The following is a 19582-nucleotide window of genomic DNA, read 5'->3' as shown; positions in this document are numbered from 1 at the left end:
TAGGACAACGACTCTGCAGAACCTCCTTTAAGGGATGCCCTTGTTCCTGCTCTACTTCTCTCCATCTCTCTCTCACACACACACACACACACACACACACACACACACACACACACACACACACACACACACACACACACACACACACACACACACACACACACACACACACACACACACACACACGCACCCCAGTGAATACTTTGCCCATTTCTGAAACCCCGGAACCTGATAGTGGTATCTTATGAGTGCAAAGTCTTCCCCTGGTCCCTCCAACTATGATAACACTTTAATGGCTATTAATCCCAGACTGACGGTGCCCTAACTCTGTCCATGGGGCCACAGTTCTTCCTATGAACAGGGGCTGGACGCATGTGGTCAGCTATCTAGCCAATCAGGCCATAATTAACATGGAACGCAACGGAAGATAAAGGACTAGCCTCATTGTGTAGTTACTATTTCTGCAAAGTCGAGTTTAATTGCACCAACGCAACGGTAGCCCCATCAAAGCAAATGAATGGGATTAGCCTGTTGTCTACTTGCACGTCAGAAATGGGCCTTTAATAACCCGACTGTGAATTTGTGTCTGCGAACAAGCAACACAAAGCTGGGTGGTCGCTTTATTAAACAGGAATTGTTTACAGTGATAATGAACTGCTGCTCGTCCACGGTTCCATGCTGACCGCGGTATGTTCTTTTGCTTGTTCGATTACGCCGTTTAACAGCTGAGGTTGAACAGTCTCCCTGGCCTGTTCGCCTCGCAGCCCCTCTGTCTCCTGGTGTCGGAGCCGGTGTCATTACCTCCTCAATTATTCACATGGGGAAGAACTTGTGGTGCGGCACTCATTTCTGTCCCCCTGTCCCCAGATTGAGGCGCGGCAATGGTTCCTTATCAGGAAACGTGACGAATTATACCCAGCAACCCGCTCTGGGCTCTTCAGAGTTAATTTAAATGAACAGCCCGGCCTGTGCTGAAGACGGATAGAACATTACAAGTCAGACTTCAAGCCTTTTTAATTAACCAGCGTTCTGATAAGGAAATGCCCCCGTTTGTGTTTTCCTCACTGGTGCATAAGCATAGCTTTCATGGCTTGATTGGTTTTGTGTTGTAAGGGGGAACTGTTGCAGAACATGTATGGTTCTGCCTCGGTAGCCTACTCTGACAGTACAGTACAGTATAATTCAGCCCAGAACTGTGTTTTTTGTTGTTGTACTGTAGTGTGTTCTCATCCTGCCCAGAGCAGCCAGGGTTGTGGAGGGTTTTGCGCTTTAGTCATGCAAAACAGACGCACTCACCTTTACAGCGCCGCCGCGACCCTATCACGGCTCCCGGTTGCGCTGTGTGTCTCGGGTGGATAAGGGCAGGGTGTCCTGTCCATTCAGACCTGCGCCCGTTAGACGCCTGCTCCGGGAGCAGAGCAGCGCTAAGCGGCGGGGATGTCGGCCGTTCAGAGGGCGGTCAGGGGAGACGGAAGGCGCCATCGCTGGTCTCCCTTAGCAGGTTCAGTTTGTTCCCTTGCAGGCGCTAAATCGCTCTTTTTTTAGTAATGGTGCCTTGGCCTAAATAATTTGCTGACGTACCGACCTGGCCTCTTTTCATCTCTCCTCAACAACCCCCTCCCCCCCTCCCCCCAAACACATGCGTTACAGAGGGCACGCACACACATGCGGTACAGAGGGCACGCACACACATGCGGTACAGAGGGCACACACACACATGCGGTACAGAGGGCACACACACACATGCGGTACAGAGGGCACACACACACATGCGGTAGGGACGCACGGCAATGCAACGCACACGACAGACGAGCGGTCTCCGTCCAGGGTTCCCAGTGCGGTTTGAGCCGTCATGGTGCTGGCAGGGGATTTGACAATATCAATGCAGCAGGTATAAGAATTTGGTTGGTTGTTGTTGTTGTTGTTGTTGCTGTTGCCAGAGAACAACTTTGGGTGGTGTCTCCAGGAGGGGGCCAAAGTCGGCTGTCATAGTGCAGCGCTGGTGCTGTCGAGTGAAGATGTGGAGATATTTCTAGGCTTAATCATCCCCAATCATTCTTGGGGATGTGCACATACCTCATCTTTTCTCTTAGTGGTCAGCTAGCCCTGCTGGCCTCGGAAAGGAGCTTCACCTGGCTGCGTTTCCACTGGGCTGCGGAGGTCAACACCAGACCTGAAATAGACCTCCCTGTTCTACAAACAGCCCCCAGGACAGTGCTGCTCCTGTGTTTGTGTGTGTGTGTGTGTGTGTGTGTGTGTGTGTGTGTGTGTGTGTGTGTGTGTGTGTGTGTGTGTGTGTGTGTGTGTGTGTGTGTGTGTGTGAGCGGGCGTGCATCCATCCATGAGTGTGTATTTGAGTGTGTGGACGTTGCTAGACCCCAGGCCCTCCAGGGAGAGCGAGGGCCCCTCTCTATCCGACTCAAGCTGGCCAGAGTTCTGTCCCGGGGTTCCTGAATCTCCGGGCAATTTCCAACTGGCCTAGAACCAGAGAACAGCCCTGCGTTCTATATACAGCCCTGGAAGAAGATGCCTTACCCTCCCACCTCTCACTCTGTCTGCCTGCTAGGACAGCAGAGTTCCCCTGGCCAGGCCCAAGCTTAAGGAGACGGTTGTGTGGTAATAAGCACCGCGTCGGGCAGATGTATTTCCTGCCAGGGCCTTGGCAGCCTGTGGCCCGGGGATCTTATGTGATTGTGGAGGGTGAAGTGACATTGAGACCAGAACTCAGGCCTTTGTCTTCATGATCTGTGGATGTGCAGTCTAATGCCGCGTTCCAGATAGGATTTTGAGCCCGTAAGTTGCGACTTCAAGTCACGACTCACGACTTAATAGCGTTCCAGGCAAACTGTCTGAGTGTGTGGAATTCTGGATAAATGTAAACAAGCCAATATGGCAAAAGCTTGAGATCTGCCACACTGTCAGAGCTGGCAAGCTAAACATTACATAATTTTATTTATTGACATCGACATTTCGCCGTTTGCATGGTCAAGTTCAGGTTTACCTTAACGTTAGCTAGCTAGCTAGCTAGCACTAGCTATCTCTTGTTGTCAACATATTTGGGCATCATTACATACACATAGCAGATTGTAATGCATAATCGTTTGTATTATTTTGATTGCAACGTACACATTTACTTTACGTTGCCCGAAAGTTATCTTTGTCGCCGTACCCATGTGGGCTGCCATCTTGTTTGTCTTCTGATCATGTGCAGAACTGATACCAGTTAGAGTCCACAAGGTCTCTCACTGTGTGTGGTCTTCAAGTACCTCCCTTGTTATTGAAAATCCTTCAGGTCAAATGACAGCAGGGCCGGTTCTGAATGAGGACAGTGCCCGGGGGGGTTGTGTCATTTTGCCCACTCTGCCAAATGCTATGTAAATTGGGTGACCGTATGTATGTTTTAGTTGTGTGTGTGTGTGTGTGTGTGTGTGTGTGTGTGTGTGTGTGTGTGTGTGTGTGTGTGTGTGTGTGTGTGACTCAAAGGTTCTGCTGGCATGCTTGTCGTCTCTGATCAGATGGTAAACTCTTGACTCTTGATCTAAAGATGGACCCAAGTAATAGCTATCCACATCAACAAAACGAAGAATGATAGACACCCTAGATGACACTTAATCAACTACAGTGTGTTTACAGAGGGTTGGTGTGATTCCTAGCAGGTTTTTACATTGCTGTCAGTCTGGTATGAAACTGGAGAGTGCTAGTAAATAATTGAGTACTGAGGCCAGATCAATGTTATGTCCTCCAAGGGGTCATCAGTAAATTAACCTCTATCCTCAGTCAGATAGTATTTTATGAGAAAATGCTTTTTAAGTAAATGAAATCATTCACTGGCTTTTTTAAAAACCATTTCACACCATATAGACACATCCGCTCTAATGCATTTAGACAGGCTCCAGGGTGCTTATGATCATTAAGATCCGCCCACTCTCTGAAACACACACAAAACAAGCATACATCAGACCAGCAGATCCAGTGATTTCCTGTTAGGTAATCTATGAAGCCATCCCCTCTGATAGATCTGTTTTTCACTTTCATGGTTGAAGGAGGAGGATGATATTCCCCATCCTCCCTGTGGGAGCGTTTCCAAACCCCGTCACCATAACTCTCAGTCATATATAACCTCTGGGTTCAGTCATTACATTACATTACATTACAGTCATTTAGCAGACATTTTTATCCAAAGCGACTTACAATAATTGAATTGAACACAGGTAGTCAGTGTACTACTACTAGTCAAAACTCACAAGTGCATCTCCTATCTAAACAAGTGACAGAGCATAATCTACAGTAGTGCTAAAGCCAAAGTGCAAGATAAGCAAAATATCAATACAATAAGTGCTTAAGAGGGAGGATCCTGGTAGTACTTCTTGAAGAGGTGAGTTTTGAGCCTGCGGCGAAAAATGGGCAGCGATTCTGCTGTCCTGATGTCAGTGGGCAGTTCATTCCACCACTGCGGGGCCAGGACAGAGAAGAGCCGTGACTATGTTGATCAACCGCAGGGGCCTAACCCTCAGGGCGACCAGTAGCAGAGTGTAATGGAGGCGCGGAGGGATGGTTAGAAAAAAAAAAGGAAAGCATTTTTTATTTCTATGGTTTTTATGAATGAAACGTGATTTTTAAGGTCAGAAAATCGAAATAAATAATGGGAGAGATGTATACTAAATTTGTGGATAATACAGAGAGAGCCTCCCCCCGCAGGCATGAATGTGTTGTGCGAAAACGTCATAACGTTAACTAGCAACAGGTGCCACCGAGCTAACTTAGCTGTGTAACATTATGGGCTAGCTAACGCTGCCTTGCAAAATGGACAAATTTGGGGGGTTGGGGGGGTGCGGGTGTGTCACTGTTTTCAGAGGGGAGGCCCACATTGATGGAGTTTGGGAACCCACGGTATAGAGTACCATGTCATCAGCATAGAAATGAGCAGTACAGTTGGAAAGATTGCAAGCAATGTTGTTTATGTAAATGGTAAAAAGGGACCAAGAATAGTCAGAAAGGGAGATTTAAACTCATCTACTAATACAGCTTGCGCTCTATTTGATAGGTAATCCTGAAACCAGTTGCATGCATTTGCATCTAAGCCTATAGTTTGTTTAGTAAGATAGAGTGATAAACTGTATCAAAGGCTTTAGAGAGGTCAAAGTGCCACACATTTTAGTAAAAAAAATAAAATAAATCAATAGCAGAGATAATGTTGTTTACTACTAGTGGGGTGGCTGATGAGGTGCTATGCCCTGGTCTGAGTTCGGACGGATGAGGATTCAAGACAGCATGTCTGGTTAGAAAGGTGTGGAGTTGGTTATTGACTAGCTGTTTCATGATCCTGGCTAAGCAAGATCATTTGGAGATAGGGCGATAGTTACTGACATATGAGGAGTCTCTTTCTTTTAGAAGCGTGAGGACGTGCACACATTTCCAGTTATTGGGAACAATGCCACCTGTAAGTGATAGACTAGATATTCCCTAGTGGTTTTATAATTAGGGGGGCAGCAAGGTTTAGTAGACTCGGGTCAAGGTTATTTTCCCTAATGCTTTTGTTGGTGTCAATATTCATTCATTCTGAAGACTCCGTCTTCCGAGCAGAGACTAAGGGAGAATTTTGCCCCGATCAGAGGGAGACTTGCTTGGCCTTGAATTAATTTTGGTGTAATTTGAGGGGTCTAAGTGTTCATGAGTAGCCGGCATTGATGAAGTGTTGGTTAAATGTGTTCCCTATGTTAATATTGTCAAGAATAAGGCCTGAAACGAGTTGTTGTGGGAGTGAGTGCTTTGTGTTATTATTCATGGATTTAATAATCTTCCAGAATTTGGAGGGATAGCCATTTATAAAGGCCTGATTGTACAGTTAGTTTCATGCTATGTCCTCTCTCCCACAGTCCCATAGAGTCCTGTCAGAACTTCTACAAAGATTTCACCCTACAGATCGACATGGCATTCAACGTCTTCTTCCTCCTCTACTTCGGTCTGCGGGTAAGCCCTTACACACACACACACACACACACACACACACACACACACACACACACACACACACACACACACACACACACATGCACACACACATTACTGTATCTACTAACGACAGGCGATGCAGTAGTTATAATGCTGCCATACTGTGATCCACTCCATTTGTGAAAAAACAACAATGTAAAATCCTGCATAAATAAATGAATTCATAAGCTGCTTAGTTCTTCCAGGCTCTCACGTGACTCTGAATACTGACAGTAATTCACAAATATGTCATATGTCAGGAAACCCATGAACACTGGATTTACAGTTCTATGCTGATGGCCTGTGAGGATGTTAGAAGGGTACTGAAGGGTCTTTCTTTGTTGTGCTTTTTGACCACAGTTCATAGCAGCCAATGACAAGCTGTGGTTCTGGTTGGAGGTGAACTCTGTGGTGGACTTCTTCACCGTTCCTCCCGTGTTTGTGTCTGTGTACCTAAACAGAAGCTGGCTTGGTAAGTATGTCTCTCTCTCTCTCTCTCTCTCTCTCTCTCTCTCTCTCTCTCTCTCTCTCGCTCTCTCTCTCTCTCTCTCTCCCTCCCTCCCTCCCTCCCTCCCTCCCTCCCCCCTCTCACCCTTCTCTGTTTCACTTCCTCTCAATCCCTGTTTGACTTCCTCCCACTTTTTTCACGTCTCCCTTTCTCCCTGTCCCCCTTTCTCCCGTTCTCTCTCTCTCTCTCTCCCTCCATCTCTCTCCCCCTGTCTACACATGCCTGTGAGTGGCTCTGTGAGCTGCCTGGGGCAGGAATCAACTTTCCCTCATCATAGAAAGTGACATGGCTCTGTCCTCTGTTGTGTCAGAAAATACACACACACACACACACACACACACACAGACACACACACAGGCTCACACACGCACATCAGAATGAATGTGATTCAAGGCTGTGCATGACTCAGGCCCAGACCCGGGCCAAGTCAGGCTAGGCCAGGCCAGAAGTGGAGTCAGCAGTGGGAGAGAATAGAACAGGGGAGTCACAGCTCATTGGTGAAACCCAGCACCTGGGATTCACTGCAGCAGCTCAGAACTGCCCCCTAATGGCCGTTTTAAACAAAGCAGAAAGTCCTGGTATAAGAGCTGCCAGGAAAACGCCTTGACCTGGATTGTGCGACAGCCCACTTCCCACAGTGCACCTCGGGGTATCGACCTCAATTACACCGTGTTCTTGATAGAGAGAAAAAGCACAAATCATTTTTTCCTCAACGATACGTGTCGAGGTAGACCATCTTACCGGTCGCGTGTAACACAGACTCTTATATCATGTTCCATTTTCTATCATAATGAATAATGTAGTATTTACTGTAGCTGATCATATGACAACTGATGCCTGGTCAGCCAGCACCTCTGTCAGGCCTCACATAGGGTGACCCACAGGCCACAGCCACAGGGGCAAGGGGACAGGGTGGAGGTGGGGGGACGTCAGGGGCGAGGGGACAGGGTGGAGGTGGGGGGGACGTCAGGGGAGAGGGGACAGAGTGGAGGTGGGAGGGACGTCAGGGTCAGACATCGTGGGGTTTTAGTCTCGATGTCAAAGATGAGGCAGAGCTGTTGTTGACTTTGTTGATCAGGCAGTTGCTGCAGTCTGGTTGGAGTACAGCGTGTTTCCAGTGTCCAGAACCTTTGCGTTGGCTGGAAAGGCAGGGGTCAGTGAGTCTGTCACTGGGCGACTGACTGGACAATCTGCACCAGCTGAGTTGAAGTCTATATTTACTGTCATCTGCTCAACGCATCAAAACACTGGTACAGTAGCATAATACACAGCATACAATCTGCGCACATAAGGGTAGGCCCACAACACATGGTGTACAGAATCACAGACAGCCCCATACACAGGACAAAGGGACGTGTCATCAACTTATTAATTTATTTTATTTCCAATTTTTCCTGTCGGGTAACCTGAAAATTAAAATAGCCATGAATGTTGCTTGCTTTGTTGAAACGGCTCAGTGGTATCGTGGTATCGAGTGTTTGTAAACTTCTCCATATTTTGGTCCTATGGGTTTCCCCTTGTAGCCTACGGTGGCTAGCTGCAGTTAGCGCCGGTTATTTCCGCTTCTCTGAGAGAAAGTGTCCTCTCGTCGTCTCCTAGCCACGGGTGTGAAGGGGGACCGGGGTGATGACAGCCAGTGAAATGGTGTCTCTGCCACAGAGGTGCTGCGTTGAATAATGAGCTGCTTGCGTGTTCTCAGGGAACAGGGGACTCTGGTGAAGAGAGAGGCAGAAATCCTCACATCCACTGCAGCAGAGAATGGATGTGTCCCCATTTGTGGATATACATTCGATATTATACGATATTAGATGTTTTTCAGCCCTTTATTCAAACAGGATACGCCAGAGAGACCCAAGTGATCTCTCTGAGAGAGCAGTGACGGACAAAGTTAGCGTCCAGCCATGTTCTGTTTCCTGACGCGAGGTCATCTGTTCTGTTTCCTGACGCGAGGTCATCTGTTCTGTTTCCTGACGCAAGGTCATCTGTTGGACCATCTGACGTGTGAGAAACCCAGCACATGCGTTTGCACAAGCTCACTGTTTATCGGTTTCTGGTAGCATGGGGACGTGTTTAAGTGTGTGGGGAAAAGTGTTAATTTCTGACATACAGTACGTACAGTAGATGTCTCCGTGCCTGGGTCCACACCAGAGTCAACTCCTGGATGACTGTAGCACAGGTGCTTCTGACTGACAGAACCCCAAGAGGGTATCAGAAGGACCAGGCCCACATGCTTCTAAGGTCATAAGGATATGATTTACCACAGGGAGCATAAGGTTAATGTGAAATGAAAATGATTGATTGGGTTTATGAATCTAGCCTCTAACCATGCCAGCGAGAAAAGGAGGGGAACTCTTCATTCTGTGGTTGATATACGACTGACATTTTCATGTTCGTCAAGACAAACAGTTCCTCATTAATCATGGTGAATCTCTGTGGCCGAGGTCAGACATTGTAATGGCTGCCCTGATAACCTGCGTCGATACAAATTCCATCTCTGTTAAAATGTTTAGTCTCTGCTCTGTTTCAGAGAAGAAATTAGGTACTTTACTAGGTAGAGCTGTATTTTTCCCTACCCCCATCCCTGGGGGGCTAATTCCTTCACTCGTCTCTCTGTGGGGACTAAACGGCTAGCTAACGTGCACGTCTGCTGACATCACCTGCTATCATAATTACTCTACCTCTCATCTCGGTCTCTCCACTCTGCCTCTGCGACCAACAACACCCCAGCCATCTGAGAGGGAGAGAGAGATGAGAGAGAGGAGAGAGAGAGTGGTCCATTTCCCTGGTCTGCAGTAGTGGAGGCTACATACGGTGTCACGCTGCAACACACCACTCCTGGCGTGTGCGCGTTTTCCCGATCCCCCCCCCCCTCCACAAATTGGACATTGATTAAACGGGCCGAGGAATGTGCTGTTAATTTAAAAAAAAGGGCGTGCTGAGTCCCACCCTGCATATGGAAACTAATCTTCTTGAGCTACTTGAAGCGAGTGTCTCTCCAGAGAGAGGGGTCTGGCTGTGTGGGATTAGCATACGGCTGTTTGAAGGAGGCTAGCAGCTATTAGCCACAGAGCCCCAGCCCTCCCTACAGCGACACTCCAGTCCTGCTGTGCCCACGCCTCTCAGAGCTGGGCCAGGAGAGGACAGAAAAGATTGGAAGAATAGCGTTGGAAATGTCACCGTTTTAATTTAAGTAATTGATAGACATATTTAGCGGTGGGTGTTGTAATGTAATACATTTTTTTGCGGATGGGAGGTGAGAAAGATGGTCCTTTTCAAACAGGACACACATTTGAACATTACTACTGCCCCCCAGTGGGAGGTGGGTGTACTGCTGGTGCCTGGCTCTGCCTTGTGTTGTGGTGCTGAAAGAGGCTAACAGTGGCTGGCGTGCTGGGCCGCGCTTCCCCGCAGGGAGCCTCTCTGCCTACAGCCGGAGAAGGAAACTTGATTTGAAGGATTTCTTTTCCAAGATTATTACAGAGAATGCTGGAAACTCCAGAGTATTATTCTCCATTATAGACTAGTTGTCAACACTGCCCCCCCCCCCCTCCTCCACAACTCTCAGCACCAAAATGTGAAGAACCGCTATTCGATAACAAAATAACATCAATTAGAGCCAGTTTTACCTCTGATATAAACATGATATAAACATAGATGACCTCAGCAAACCCTGTAAAAAAGATGTAACCATGGGGGAAATTCACAAGTATCACATTACCAGAGCTTTGGAAGATTGTTACTGAGTGTAACTCCTCTACCTCCTGTCTTGACCCTGTACCTACAGAATTCTATAAGCGGGTGTTCGACGTTGTTTCAAGTCATGTCCTGAAGATCATAAATATGTCTCCTGGAATAGGAAATTCAAAACTGTTTATGCAGTTTGGCATAGGAATTATTGAGTTTGCTTCAGATACAGACTACTGTCAATACACAAGGCCCTGATTTCAATGACACTTCAACAGTTGTCTCCCAGTTGCTTTGATCTCATAGGAAAATACTCTTGCAGGTGGAACCACATGGGGGAGAGGGGATTACTCCCCCACCTCAGCTCTGTCGTCTGTCTGTCCAAAAGTTTATTCAAACTGTCTCTTATGTTAGATGACTCCTGTACTATTCCTTTTGTTTGAATCAAATAAATTCCTGAGGCTCCTCCTCTAATGGCCATTCCATGACATTGTAATGCATTTTAACTGATCTAGTCAAAAAGGATTTGCCAAGATTCGCTCAAACAGGTTAAGTCTGGTTTATTGAGAAAACATACGAGCGCAAGGACTTCAGGACAACGCACGTGAGTGGTTTATCCAAGTGAAGTGCTGCCGCCTGGTCTTGCGCGGCCTTATATTCAAGCAAAACACAGGTTTGGCGCTTCCAGGATGTGATTGGCTAACCCATTGTACGTCATGTTAAATGGCAGGCGTCATCAACAGTGGTCGAGAATACAGACACGTTTCTATGACAACATCAAATGGTGTTTTTAGCCTATCAGCTTCAGTAGTTTTCAGTTTCCGGTCCAAGAGTTTGAGTAGAATGGTGTGTTCAGGATATCCATGCTGTGCTTTGCTAGAAACCTGCATGTTTCTCTCTAAAGACCCGTTTTGCAAATCGTATTGGAAATAAAGAAACCAGCTTTGGATTTGAAAAGGTAAACCTCGGCATTTCGACTACTCATTTTTAATCATTAGATTAATTTCAGTAACACTCTACAAACAGGCATCTTCCAGGCATGCTTTCAAGACAGCTGTTGTAAAACTAAGCTAAAGAAACCCAACCTAGATGTTAATGCACTGAACAACTACAGGCCAATATCCAACCTCCCATTCATTAGAAAGATGTTTCAGGTAGTAGTAGTTTCAGTACAAATAAATTCCTTTCTCAAAGAAAATAATATCCTGGAGGAACTTCAAGCAGGCTTTAGGACAGACCACAGCACTGAAACTGCTCTCACAAAAACAATCAGCGACCTCAGACTAAACTCTGATGCAAATAAGGTCTCAAATCTTGTCCTTCTAGTGCAGCATTTGATACGTTTGACCATGATATCATAATCAATCGTCTTGAAAGGCTGATTGGTCTCTCAGACTGTGTTAAACTGGTTCAGAACATACATCAAAAGGAGAAAGTTCTACGTCAGGCATCTGAGAAACTTGACACCTGCTTTGGGGTTGCACAAGGGAGCTGCCTTGGTCCATTACTATTCTAACTATACATGCTGCCACTCTGGGACATCATTAGAGAGCACAGTGTATGTTTCCATGTGGATGATACACAACTGTACATCTCTGCTGAACCAAATGATGCTGCAGCTATAAACTCCATTACTATCTGTCTTCTAGCAATAAATACATGGATGAGCAATAACGTCTTGAAGCTAAAAGACGACAAAACTGAAATCCTACTGATCGGCCCTGAAACAAAAAGAGAAATGCCGTTTAAAAATCTGTCGAAACTGACATCCTGGGGAAATCTGACATACAAGTCTTGGTGTTATCCTAGATTCAGATCTAAGCTTCAAGTCCCATATAAGCAAGATGAGGAAAACCTTTTTTTCCACCTTACAAACATAGCTAAAGTATGACCATTTATAAATCAGATGCTGGTTGAATTGATTCATGGTTTTATTTCAAGCGACTCGATTACTGTAATGCACTCTTCACAGGCCTTCCCCCAAAAAACACTGACAGACTTCAGCTCATTCAAAACTCTGCAGCCCGACTATTAACAACAACCAAGAGGAGAGAGCACATTAGTCCAGTCTGAGCTGCTCTACATTGGCTTCCAGTAAAATTGAGTGATAGAGTTGATTTTAAGGTCCTCCTCTTTATATACAAAGCCCTTAATGGGCGAGGACCAAGCTACATTGTTAACTTTCGTCAACTATGTCCTTCAAGAACACTGTGATCATCCACTGCTGGTTTACTAGAAGTTTCCAGCAACAGTCGGAAGAAGATCAGGAATGCAGCCTGTCAATTATGGCCCAAAGCTATGGAACACAATACCTGTGATATCAGGGAAGCCAGCTCGCTAAATACTTTTACAACAACACTAAAAACGTATCTCTACCACTTTAGCTTTTCACTAACTTGTTTTGCACTTGCGCGCTAGTACACTTTTTGTGTGTGTATCTCTCCAGTACAATATTTTATTAAATTGCATTTATCAAAAAATTAATGATAAAACAAGAATTGGAATAGGTTAAATATTGTAATCATGAGTCTGATGGAAGGGTGCAGATGGGGTCACACCTACAGTAACCAAGGTTTTATTTACTGAGAAGAAATCTGGACACACATCGACGGGTATTGTGTTAAAAGTTCTAGAAGTCCAGGGCAAATTGTACTTTTTTAATAGGTCTGGAACCATTGCCAATTGTATTATTGCGTAACCTGTGGGAACATACTGTACAGTTCAAGAGACACATTTGTGTGTATTTGGTGCTTTGTGATATTGAATTGGTAAGATAACAAAACAAAACAAAACAAATTAAAGGTTGTATTTTATTTGATTTCTTATCTTTATCTTCTTTTATTGTTTTATCTCCCATCTTATTTTTCCTGCTTTTTGTTCATTTTATGTCTATTTTTATGTGGAGCACTTGTGCATGTACATTCTCTGTTGTAAAGCACTGAGCTAACTAATAACTATTATTATTATTATTAGGTGTTATTATCTAAGCTGTGCAATTCATAGTTTTTGCGTTATGACCATTTGTTTGAGGACCATGCTCACCATTCAAACTATTGGCACTCCACTCTAGCTTTTGTGTTGCTCATTCTGAATTCATACCCGTTTTCTAACCTGTCACCACTCCTACAGTTTTTAAGCTAAATTGACATATTATATCTCAAAATGTTCAGCTGGTTCCCAGGATTCCTATGATGTAAACATCTTAGCTGTGACATTCATACTTTTTGAGCTGGAGCTGTCTGAAGCTGGTCATGCTTTCCCATGCAAACAATTGATGGAATGATGAGTGTCAGCTGTGATTTGAATTTGGCTGCATGCGCAGCCTCTCTTGAAGGTACAGACACCCTGGAACCACACAACTCAGCCTGTGAGTGGGCTAGACACACACAGTCTTCACTGGTGAAGGCAGGAGGGTGGCCCGGAGAGGGGTACACTGTCCACGACCGGCTCTGACCTGAGGGGACGGAGTCTCACCACCACGCCACAACTCAGCCCCTGAGTGGGCTAGAGACACACGGTCTTCACCAGTAGGGCCAGGTGGGTGGCCCAGAGAGGGGTACAGTGTCCCCGACCGGCTCTGACCTGAGAGGGTGGAGTCTCGCCACCATGCCACTGTCCAAGCCACGGACCCCACAATTCAGCCCCTGAGTGGGCTAGAGACACGGTCTTTGCCGGTGGGTGCATGGAGATTGCCCGGAGGTCATTGCATTGCCACCGACCAGCTCTGACCTGAGGGGGCGGAGTCTCGCCACCACGCCACTGTCCACGCCACGGACCCCACAAGTCCCTGAGTGAGCTAGAGAGACACGGTCTTCGCCGGTGGGTGCATGGAGATTGCCCGGTCCGTAGTAGTTCTAGCAGTAGCTGTTACATCTGCAGAAGCTAGCCCACCTCACATTTTCTCCAGGAAATGTACTTTCTAGTTATTATTATTATTATTATTATTATTATTATTATTATTATTATTATTATTATTGATGAAGCTTTAAGCCTCTTGAGTGTGGCGTGTGCGTCACGTGTCAGTATGTAACACTAATGCTGGACATTACTGGCTCATTTAGAGAACTATGGGGTGTGGTGTACTGCTGTCTATACTGTAAGTGTGTGTGTTTGTGTGTGTGTGCACTCGCGCATATGTGTGTGTTTGCGTGCATGTACAGGCATGTGCGAGTGTATGTGTGTGTGTGTGTACACACTAATCCAGACAGGCCTGACTGGGGACATTATCCCTGTTGAATCCTCCCCAGACTGCTGATTGATAAAAGGTCCCCACGGACGGCTGGGCCACCAGCACACGTGACAGAGAGGGCTTGACCATCTCACAGAACAGGAATATTCTGAATGAACATCTGGTGTGTGTGTGTGTGTGTGTGTGTGTGTGTGTGGGGGTGGGTGTGTGTTTGTGTGTGTGTGTGTGTGTGTGTGTGGACACTTGTGCTCATGTTTGGGGTCATGCCTTAGCATGTTTGAGAGAGAGATTTTCTCAAACAAATACAAACATGCACGTGTCTGCCGGCCAGATACTCATTCAGAGTTTTCCTGGCATCTGCACTTTTTTCAAACCCCCACCGACGCGCACACACACACACACAGACACACACACACACACACACACACACACACACATGCATGCATGCTTGCGCACGTTGTCCAATACTGTACCTCAGCTCGTTTGTGATGATTGACATGACAACATCCAGTCTCCATTTGCTTCTATTGTTTGTGCTTGAAGCAGGGTTAGGATAAGGCCTGACATTTTAAATGATTAGTTTTCTATCCCTGCAGCCCCACATGACCTCAGGAGGGGAGGGGAAGGGGGGAGGCTCTAGGCTGTTTTGGGCCGTGCAGATTAAGAGCACCGGAACACCAAAGCTGTCCCACACCCCCCACAGCACCTTGCAGCATTATGATAGAGCGGGAAACCAGTTTGTTCCAGTCAGGCACACACAGACTCCGGAACCGGTGTCTGTCTGTCAGACCGCCGTACATGTAACAGGAGCGTGTGTTCTGTCAGAAGCGGCGGGGCTTCCTGAGGCCTCTGTGAACAACAGCTCGGAGCTGCTGTTGTACTCGGCCTCAGCTGCGGCGGCGGAGTTGTAAATCTGTCATTTTGTTTTTCCGATAATCTGACGTCCGTCGGTCTCGTTTGATGGCAGCGAGAACCGGCGTCGTGTCTTTGGAGCTGGGAAACGAGGAGCTTGTCGTCGCTAACGAGGAGCTGTTTCCAATCGGCTGTTCGCGCTGCACTTGAACAACTTTGATTCAGAGAGAGAGCGGCGGGATCTACCACCACAGTGTAGTTCCAGTGTTGGCTGGAGAGAGCCCAGGATCCAGTGTGTGTGTGAGTAATCTGGAGGGATGATCTCCAGCAGGTTCCTGATGTTCAGGGGTCTCAGAGGGGCCCCTCGCCCCAAGGCCCTCGAGGAGACCAGGAGACGTAAGAAGTCAGGCGACGAGCTCTTCCTGAAAGGGTACAGGGTGAGACAGGTGCGGCACGAGCCGGGCCAGAAGGCGGGGCAGACGGGGTTCTTCAAGTCCCTCTTGTCCGGGTCGCGAGTCCTGGCCAGCTGGGGTAAGGAGAACACTGCCCTGGGGACAGACACGCCTAGCGCTGTGTGTGAGGGTCAGAGGGTCTGAACTAGCGCTGTGTGTGAGGGTCAGAGGGTCTGAACTAGCACTGTGTGTGAGGGTCAGAGGGTCTGAACGTCAGAGGTGTCACTCTCACTCTGCTTTGACTCGGGTTTGACTGCGTTGCGGTGGGTCAGGTTCCGTGTCAGAATGAGCGCTGACCGTTAGCAGGCTGACCATGCCCAGGTTACACCTCCTGGTCAGTTTTAGGCTTTTCACAGTATCATTTAAAAAAAAATTGTTTAATAATTTAAAGACTTGCTTGCTATTTCTCCTGGTTTATTTTGGCAAGCCCCGGCATTTATCTTTGTTATGCACTCATATCAAAGTTAGCAAATACCGACAGGGTATTGTTTGTTGCGTGACTTCCATTTGAATTAGAGGACATACAGTATAAAAAATCTAATCCAGATGGTGAAGAAGCAGTGTTTACTACTGCCCTCTAGTGCTGGAGTACAACAGTGTGGCTACTCCTGGTTTGTCTAAATCTCATGCTATGAACGGACACGTACGGACATACATGTCATGCATAGAATCGGCTTCACTTCAGTTTTATTCATAGTTTTTGTCCCATTGAAATAAATTATGGAATGTTCAGTTGTAGTGGCAGTTCGCAATTTGAAAATATCCACATATTTCGTTAACTTCTGCCATTTTCACAGTACTTACACATACTGTATTATACACCAAAATGCAACAAATATGTTTCATGCTTTCAATCATATTCAAATATCTTAGGAATGCCATTGACTGTATAGTTTTTTAAATATTCAGTGTTGTTCAAAATGCTCCCCATTCACACGAATGGCAGAATGTTCAGAACTCCACTCTAGCACAGTTGGTAATTTCAAATTCATGCTAATTTTCTAACTTGTCACCACGCATACATTTTTAAGCTACACAGACCTATATATATACGGTATCTCAAAATGTTCAGGAGTCCTATGAGGTAAATATCTAAGCTGTGACATTTATACTTCTTCAGATAGGGATGTCTAAAGCTGGCCATGCTTTCCTCATGCCTGCCCTCTAGTGCTGGTGTGCAACAGTATTGGTGACTCCTGATTGGTCTAAATCTCATGCTATAAATGGACACATGGACACACATGCCACGTATAGAAGCGGCTGCACCGCTTAAGAATCAGAATCAGTTTATTGGCCAGGTAGTTTTTACACATATTAGGAATTTGCATTGGTCAGTGGTGCATAACACTGATGGAGACATTAGACAGGGTGCAGGGACAAGTCGGGACAGTGAAATTGATCAGTACAAAACACAAATACAAAATACAACAATAACAAAATGGGGTGCGATGAGGGTACAGTATGTGTTCAGAGTGGAATGTGTGTGCGATGATGTCTCTCTCTCTCTCTCTCTTTCTCTCTCTCTCTCTCTCTCTCTCTCTCTATCTCGCTCTCTCTCTCTCTCTCTCTCTCTATATATATATATATAAACATATATATATATGGGGTGGCTGTGGCTCAGTGGTAGAGTGGGTCGTCCAATGACAGTGGTGTCGGCAGTTTGAATCCCGCCTCCTCCTGTCCACACGTTGAAGTGTCCTTAGGCAAGACACTGAACCCCAAATTGCTCCCAATGAGCAGGCTAGCACCTTGCATGGCAGCTGCCGCCATTGGTGTGTGAATGGGTGAATGAGAGGCCTTCATTCTAAAGCACTTTGGATAAAAGCGCTATATAAGTGCAGTCCATTTACATTTACCATATACAATGTGTGTGGCGTTGTGATATGTGTGTGTGTGGTGCGAGCCTATGTACAGTCCAGTCAACGGTCATGGGCAAGTACATAGACACACACACACACATGCACGCACACACACACACACACACACACACACACACTGGATCAGTGCAGTGTTATATAAGAAGACATTGAGTCTGGTGGAGTATTGTTCTGTAATCCCTGGTTGAGCCTGTTTCTGGAACCAGACAGCGACACTGTATCTATGTACAGTAGGCTGTACGGCTGTACGGTTTTTCCATATCTCGTTATGAGACACATCGCTATGCCACCAGTAGGTAGCGTCATCTGCACATGGCCCTAGTCCTCACTAGGGGTTATTTGAGTCTGGGATGTTAGGCCTGAGACAGGCCACAGAGTCCAGACGACAGTGTGTTGGAAGTACATTGGGTCAGTGTTTTTAGAATGTCAGCGTATACTGTACTGACACCGTCTACCTCCTGACTGACTGAGAAGGTCATGACCTCCTGACTGACTGAGAAGGTCAGGACCTCCTGACTGACTGAGAAGGTCATGACCTCCTGACTGACTGAGAAGGTCATGACCTCCTGACTGACTGAGAAGGTCAGGACCTCCTGACTGACTGAGAAGGTCAGGATGGGCAGCTGGACTGATGTGCGTCGCAACGCGACTGTCCCTTTGTGTCTGGACAGATCTGTCATGTCAGCGTTGGCTTCAAAAGATATCTGGTTGATTGATCTCTCCTCTCCTCCCTCCCCCCCCCCCCCCCCCCCCCCCCTCTCTCTCTCTCTGCAGGCTTAAGATTCCTGAGAGCACTGAGACTGATACAGTTCTCAGAGATTTTACAGTTTTTGAATATCTTAAAAACAAGGTAAGTATAGCGCTTTCATTCACCCCCACCACCTCCACCACCCAGCACCACAGCTCCACCAGAACCCAGTCCACACAGACCCTCGGGCTCAGGTTTGACTGCCATAACACTTTCATTTACCGTGTCAATCCAGATAGAACCTGCCGCTTCACATAGAGTTTAAGTGATAACTAATGGGACATAATGCCACATAGACATGCTTGTTTTAATGAATTCTTAAGGAATAAGTGTTTATTACGACATGTAATAACTGTCGATTACTGTACCATTGACGATGTAGGCCTAGCCTAGTGAGAGAGAGAGAGAGAGTATGAATTAAAGCCTTTCAGTCAGTCACCCGAGAGGCAGGTCAGGGAAACTCCACGCAGCCTTGCTTTAGGTGCCGGTCAGGCTGAAATGCCATTCTCCAATACCTGTCATGACATAATGTACGTCTCCAGAAGTCCAGTAGAGACACCCTATCACCCTTGCCAGTCGACAACTATTTATGTTTCCCCTTTCTTTTCATAAAACCTTTTGTTTTTGTTCTTTATGATCTTCTAACTTTTATAAAAGTCCCACTTGAGCCCTGGCTCGGACTGAGTCCATTCTAAGCCGCTTAGGCCGTGTGGGAGGCACGTTCTGTCCTTTAAAGTAATGATAAACTCACCCGGTAGATGAGCTCACCCCCCCCTCCCCTCATTACATTTTCTTTCTGTTGCGTCTGGTCTGGATCTCTTTGAGAGCGTTTTATGGTTCTTATTCTACCCAGCAATTCCATCAAGCTGGTGAACCTGTGTTCCATCTTCATAAGCACATGGCTAACAGCTGCCGGATTCATACATTTGGTAAGTGGCTGGTGGGAGGGGGAGGGGGGGGGGGTCTACGGGGAGGTGAGAACTCCTGAGCCTGGTCCAAACACAACCCCCAGCCCCTTCTGTCCCCCTGGATGTGGCTGGATCAGAAGGAAAGTGTTGACAGAACGGGGGGGGGAGCGATGGACGCATCACTCCCTCCTTCGTGGTTCGGGTCCAGCCGCACCCGGGGGGAGGGGGTGGGGGGCTGTCTTCGGACCAGGCGGTAGAGGGTGTTTCCATGTGGTGGTGAAGAGATGGGGGCGCTTTCCCGATCATAAAACACAGATCAATGTCCGTCTTTTTTTCTGTTTCTTTTTTCTTTTCTGTTTACTGCCAACAGCCG

General features: G+C 46.7%; 1 protein-coding gene across 7 annotated transcripts in view; it reads left to right on the top strand.

Moving 5' to 3' along the window:
- Positions 1–19582, top strand: part of kcnma1a (potassium large conductance calcium-activated channel, subfamily M, alpha member 1a) — a gene marked incomplete at both ends in the record, with an annotated part of 195553 nt that overhangs the window by 106467 nt on the left and 69504 nt on the right. For all 7 annotated transcript variants that reach the window (XM_084459171.1, XM_084459172.1, XM_084459173.1 and 4 more), the window contains 4 exons: positions 5877–5970; positions 6352–6463; positions 18328–18403; positions 19155–19230. In XM_084459171.1, coding sequence (XP_084315297.1) covers positions 5877–5970; positions 6352–6463; positions 18328–18403; positions 19155–19230 — 358 coding nt within the window. The remainder of the gene's footprint in view (positions 1–5876; positions 5971–6351; positions 6464–18327; positions 18404–19154; positions 19231–19582) is intronic.

This window comes from Borostomias antarcticus (assembly GCF_949987555.1).
Source record: "Borostomias antarcticus genome assembly, chromosome: 2".
In the NCBI taxonomy this organism is placed as follows: Eukaryota; Metazoa; Chordata; class Actinopteri; order Stomiiformes; family Stomiidae; genus Borostomias; species Borostomias antarcticus.
This window is presented reverse-complemented; position numbering and strand designations above follow the sequence as displayed.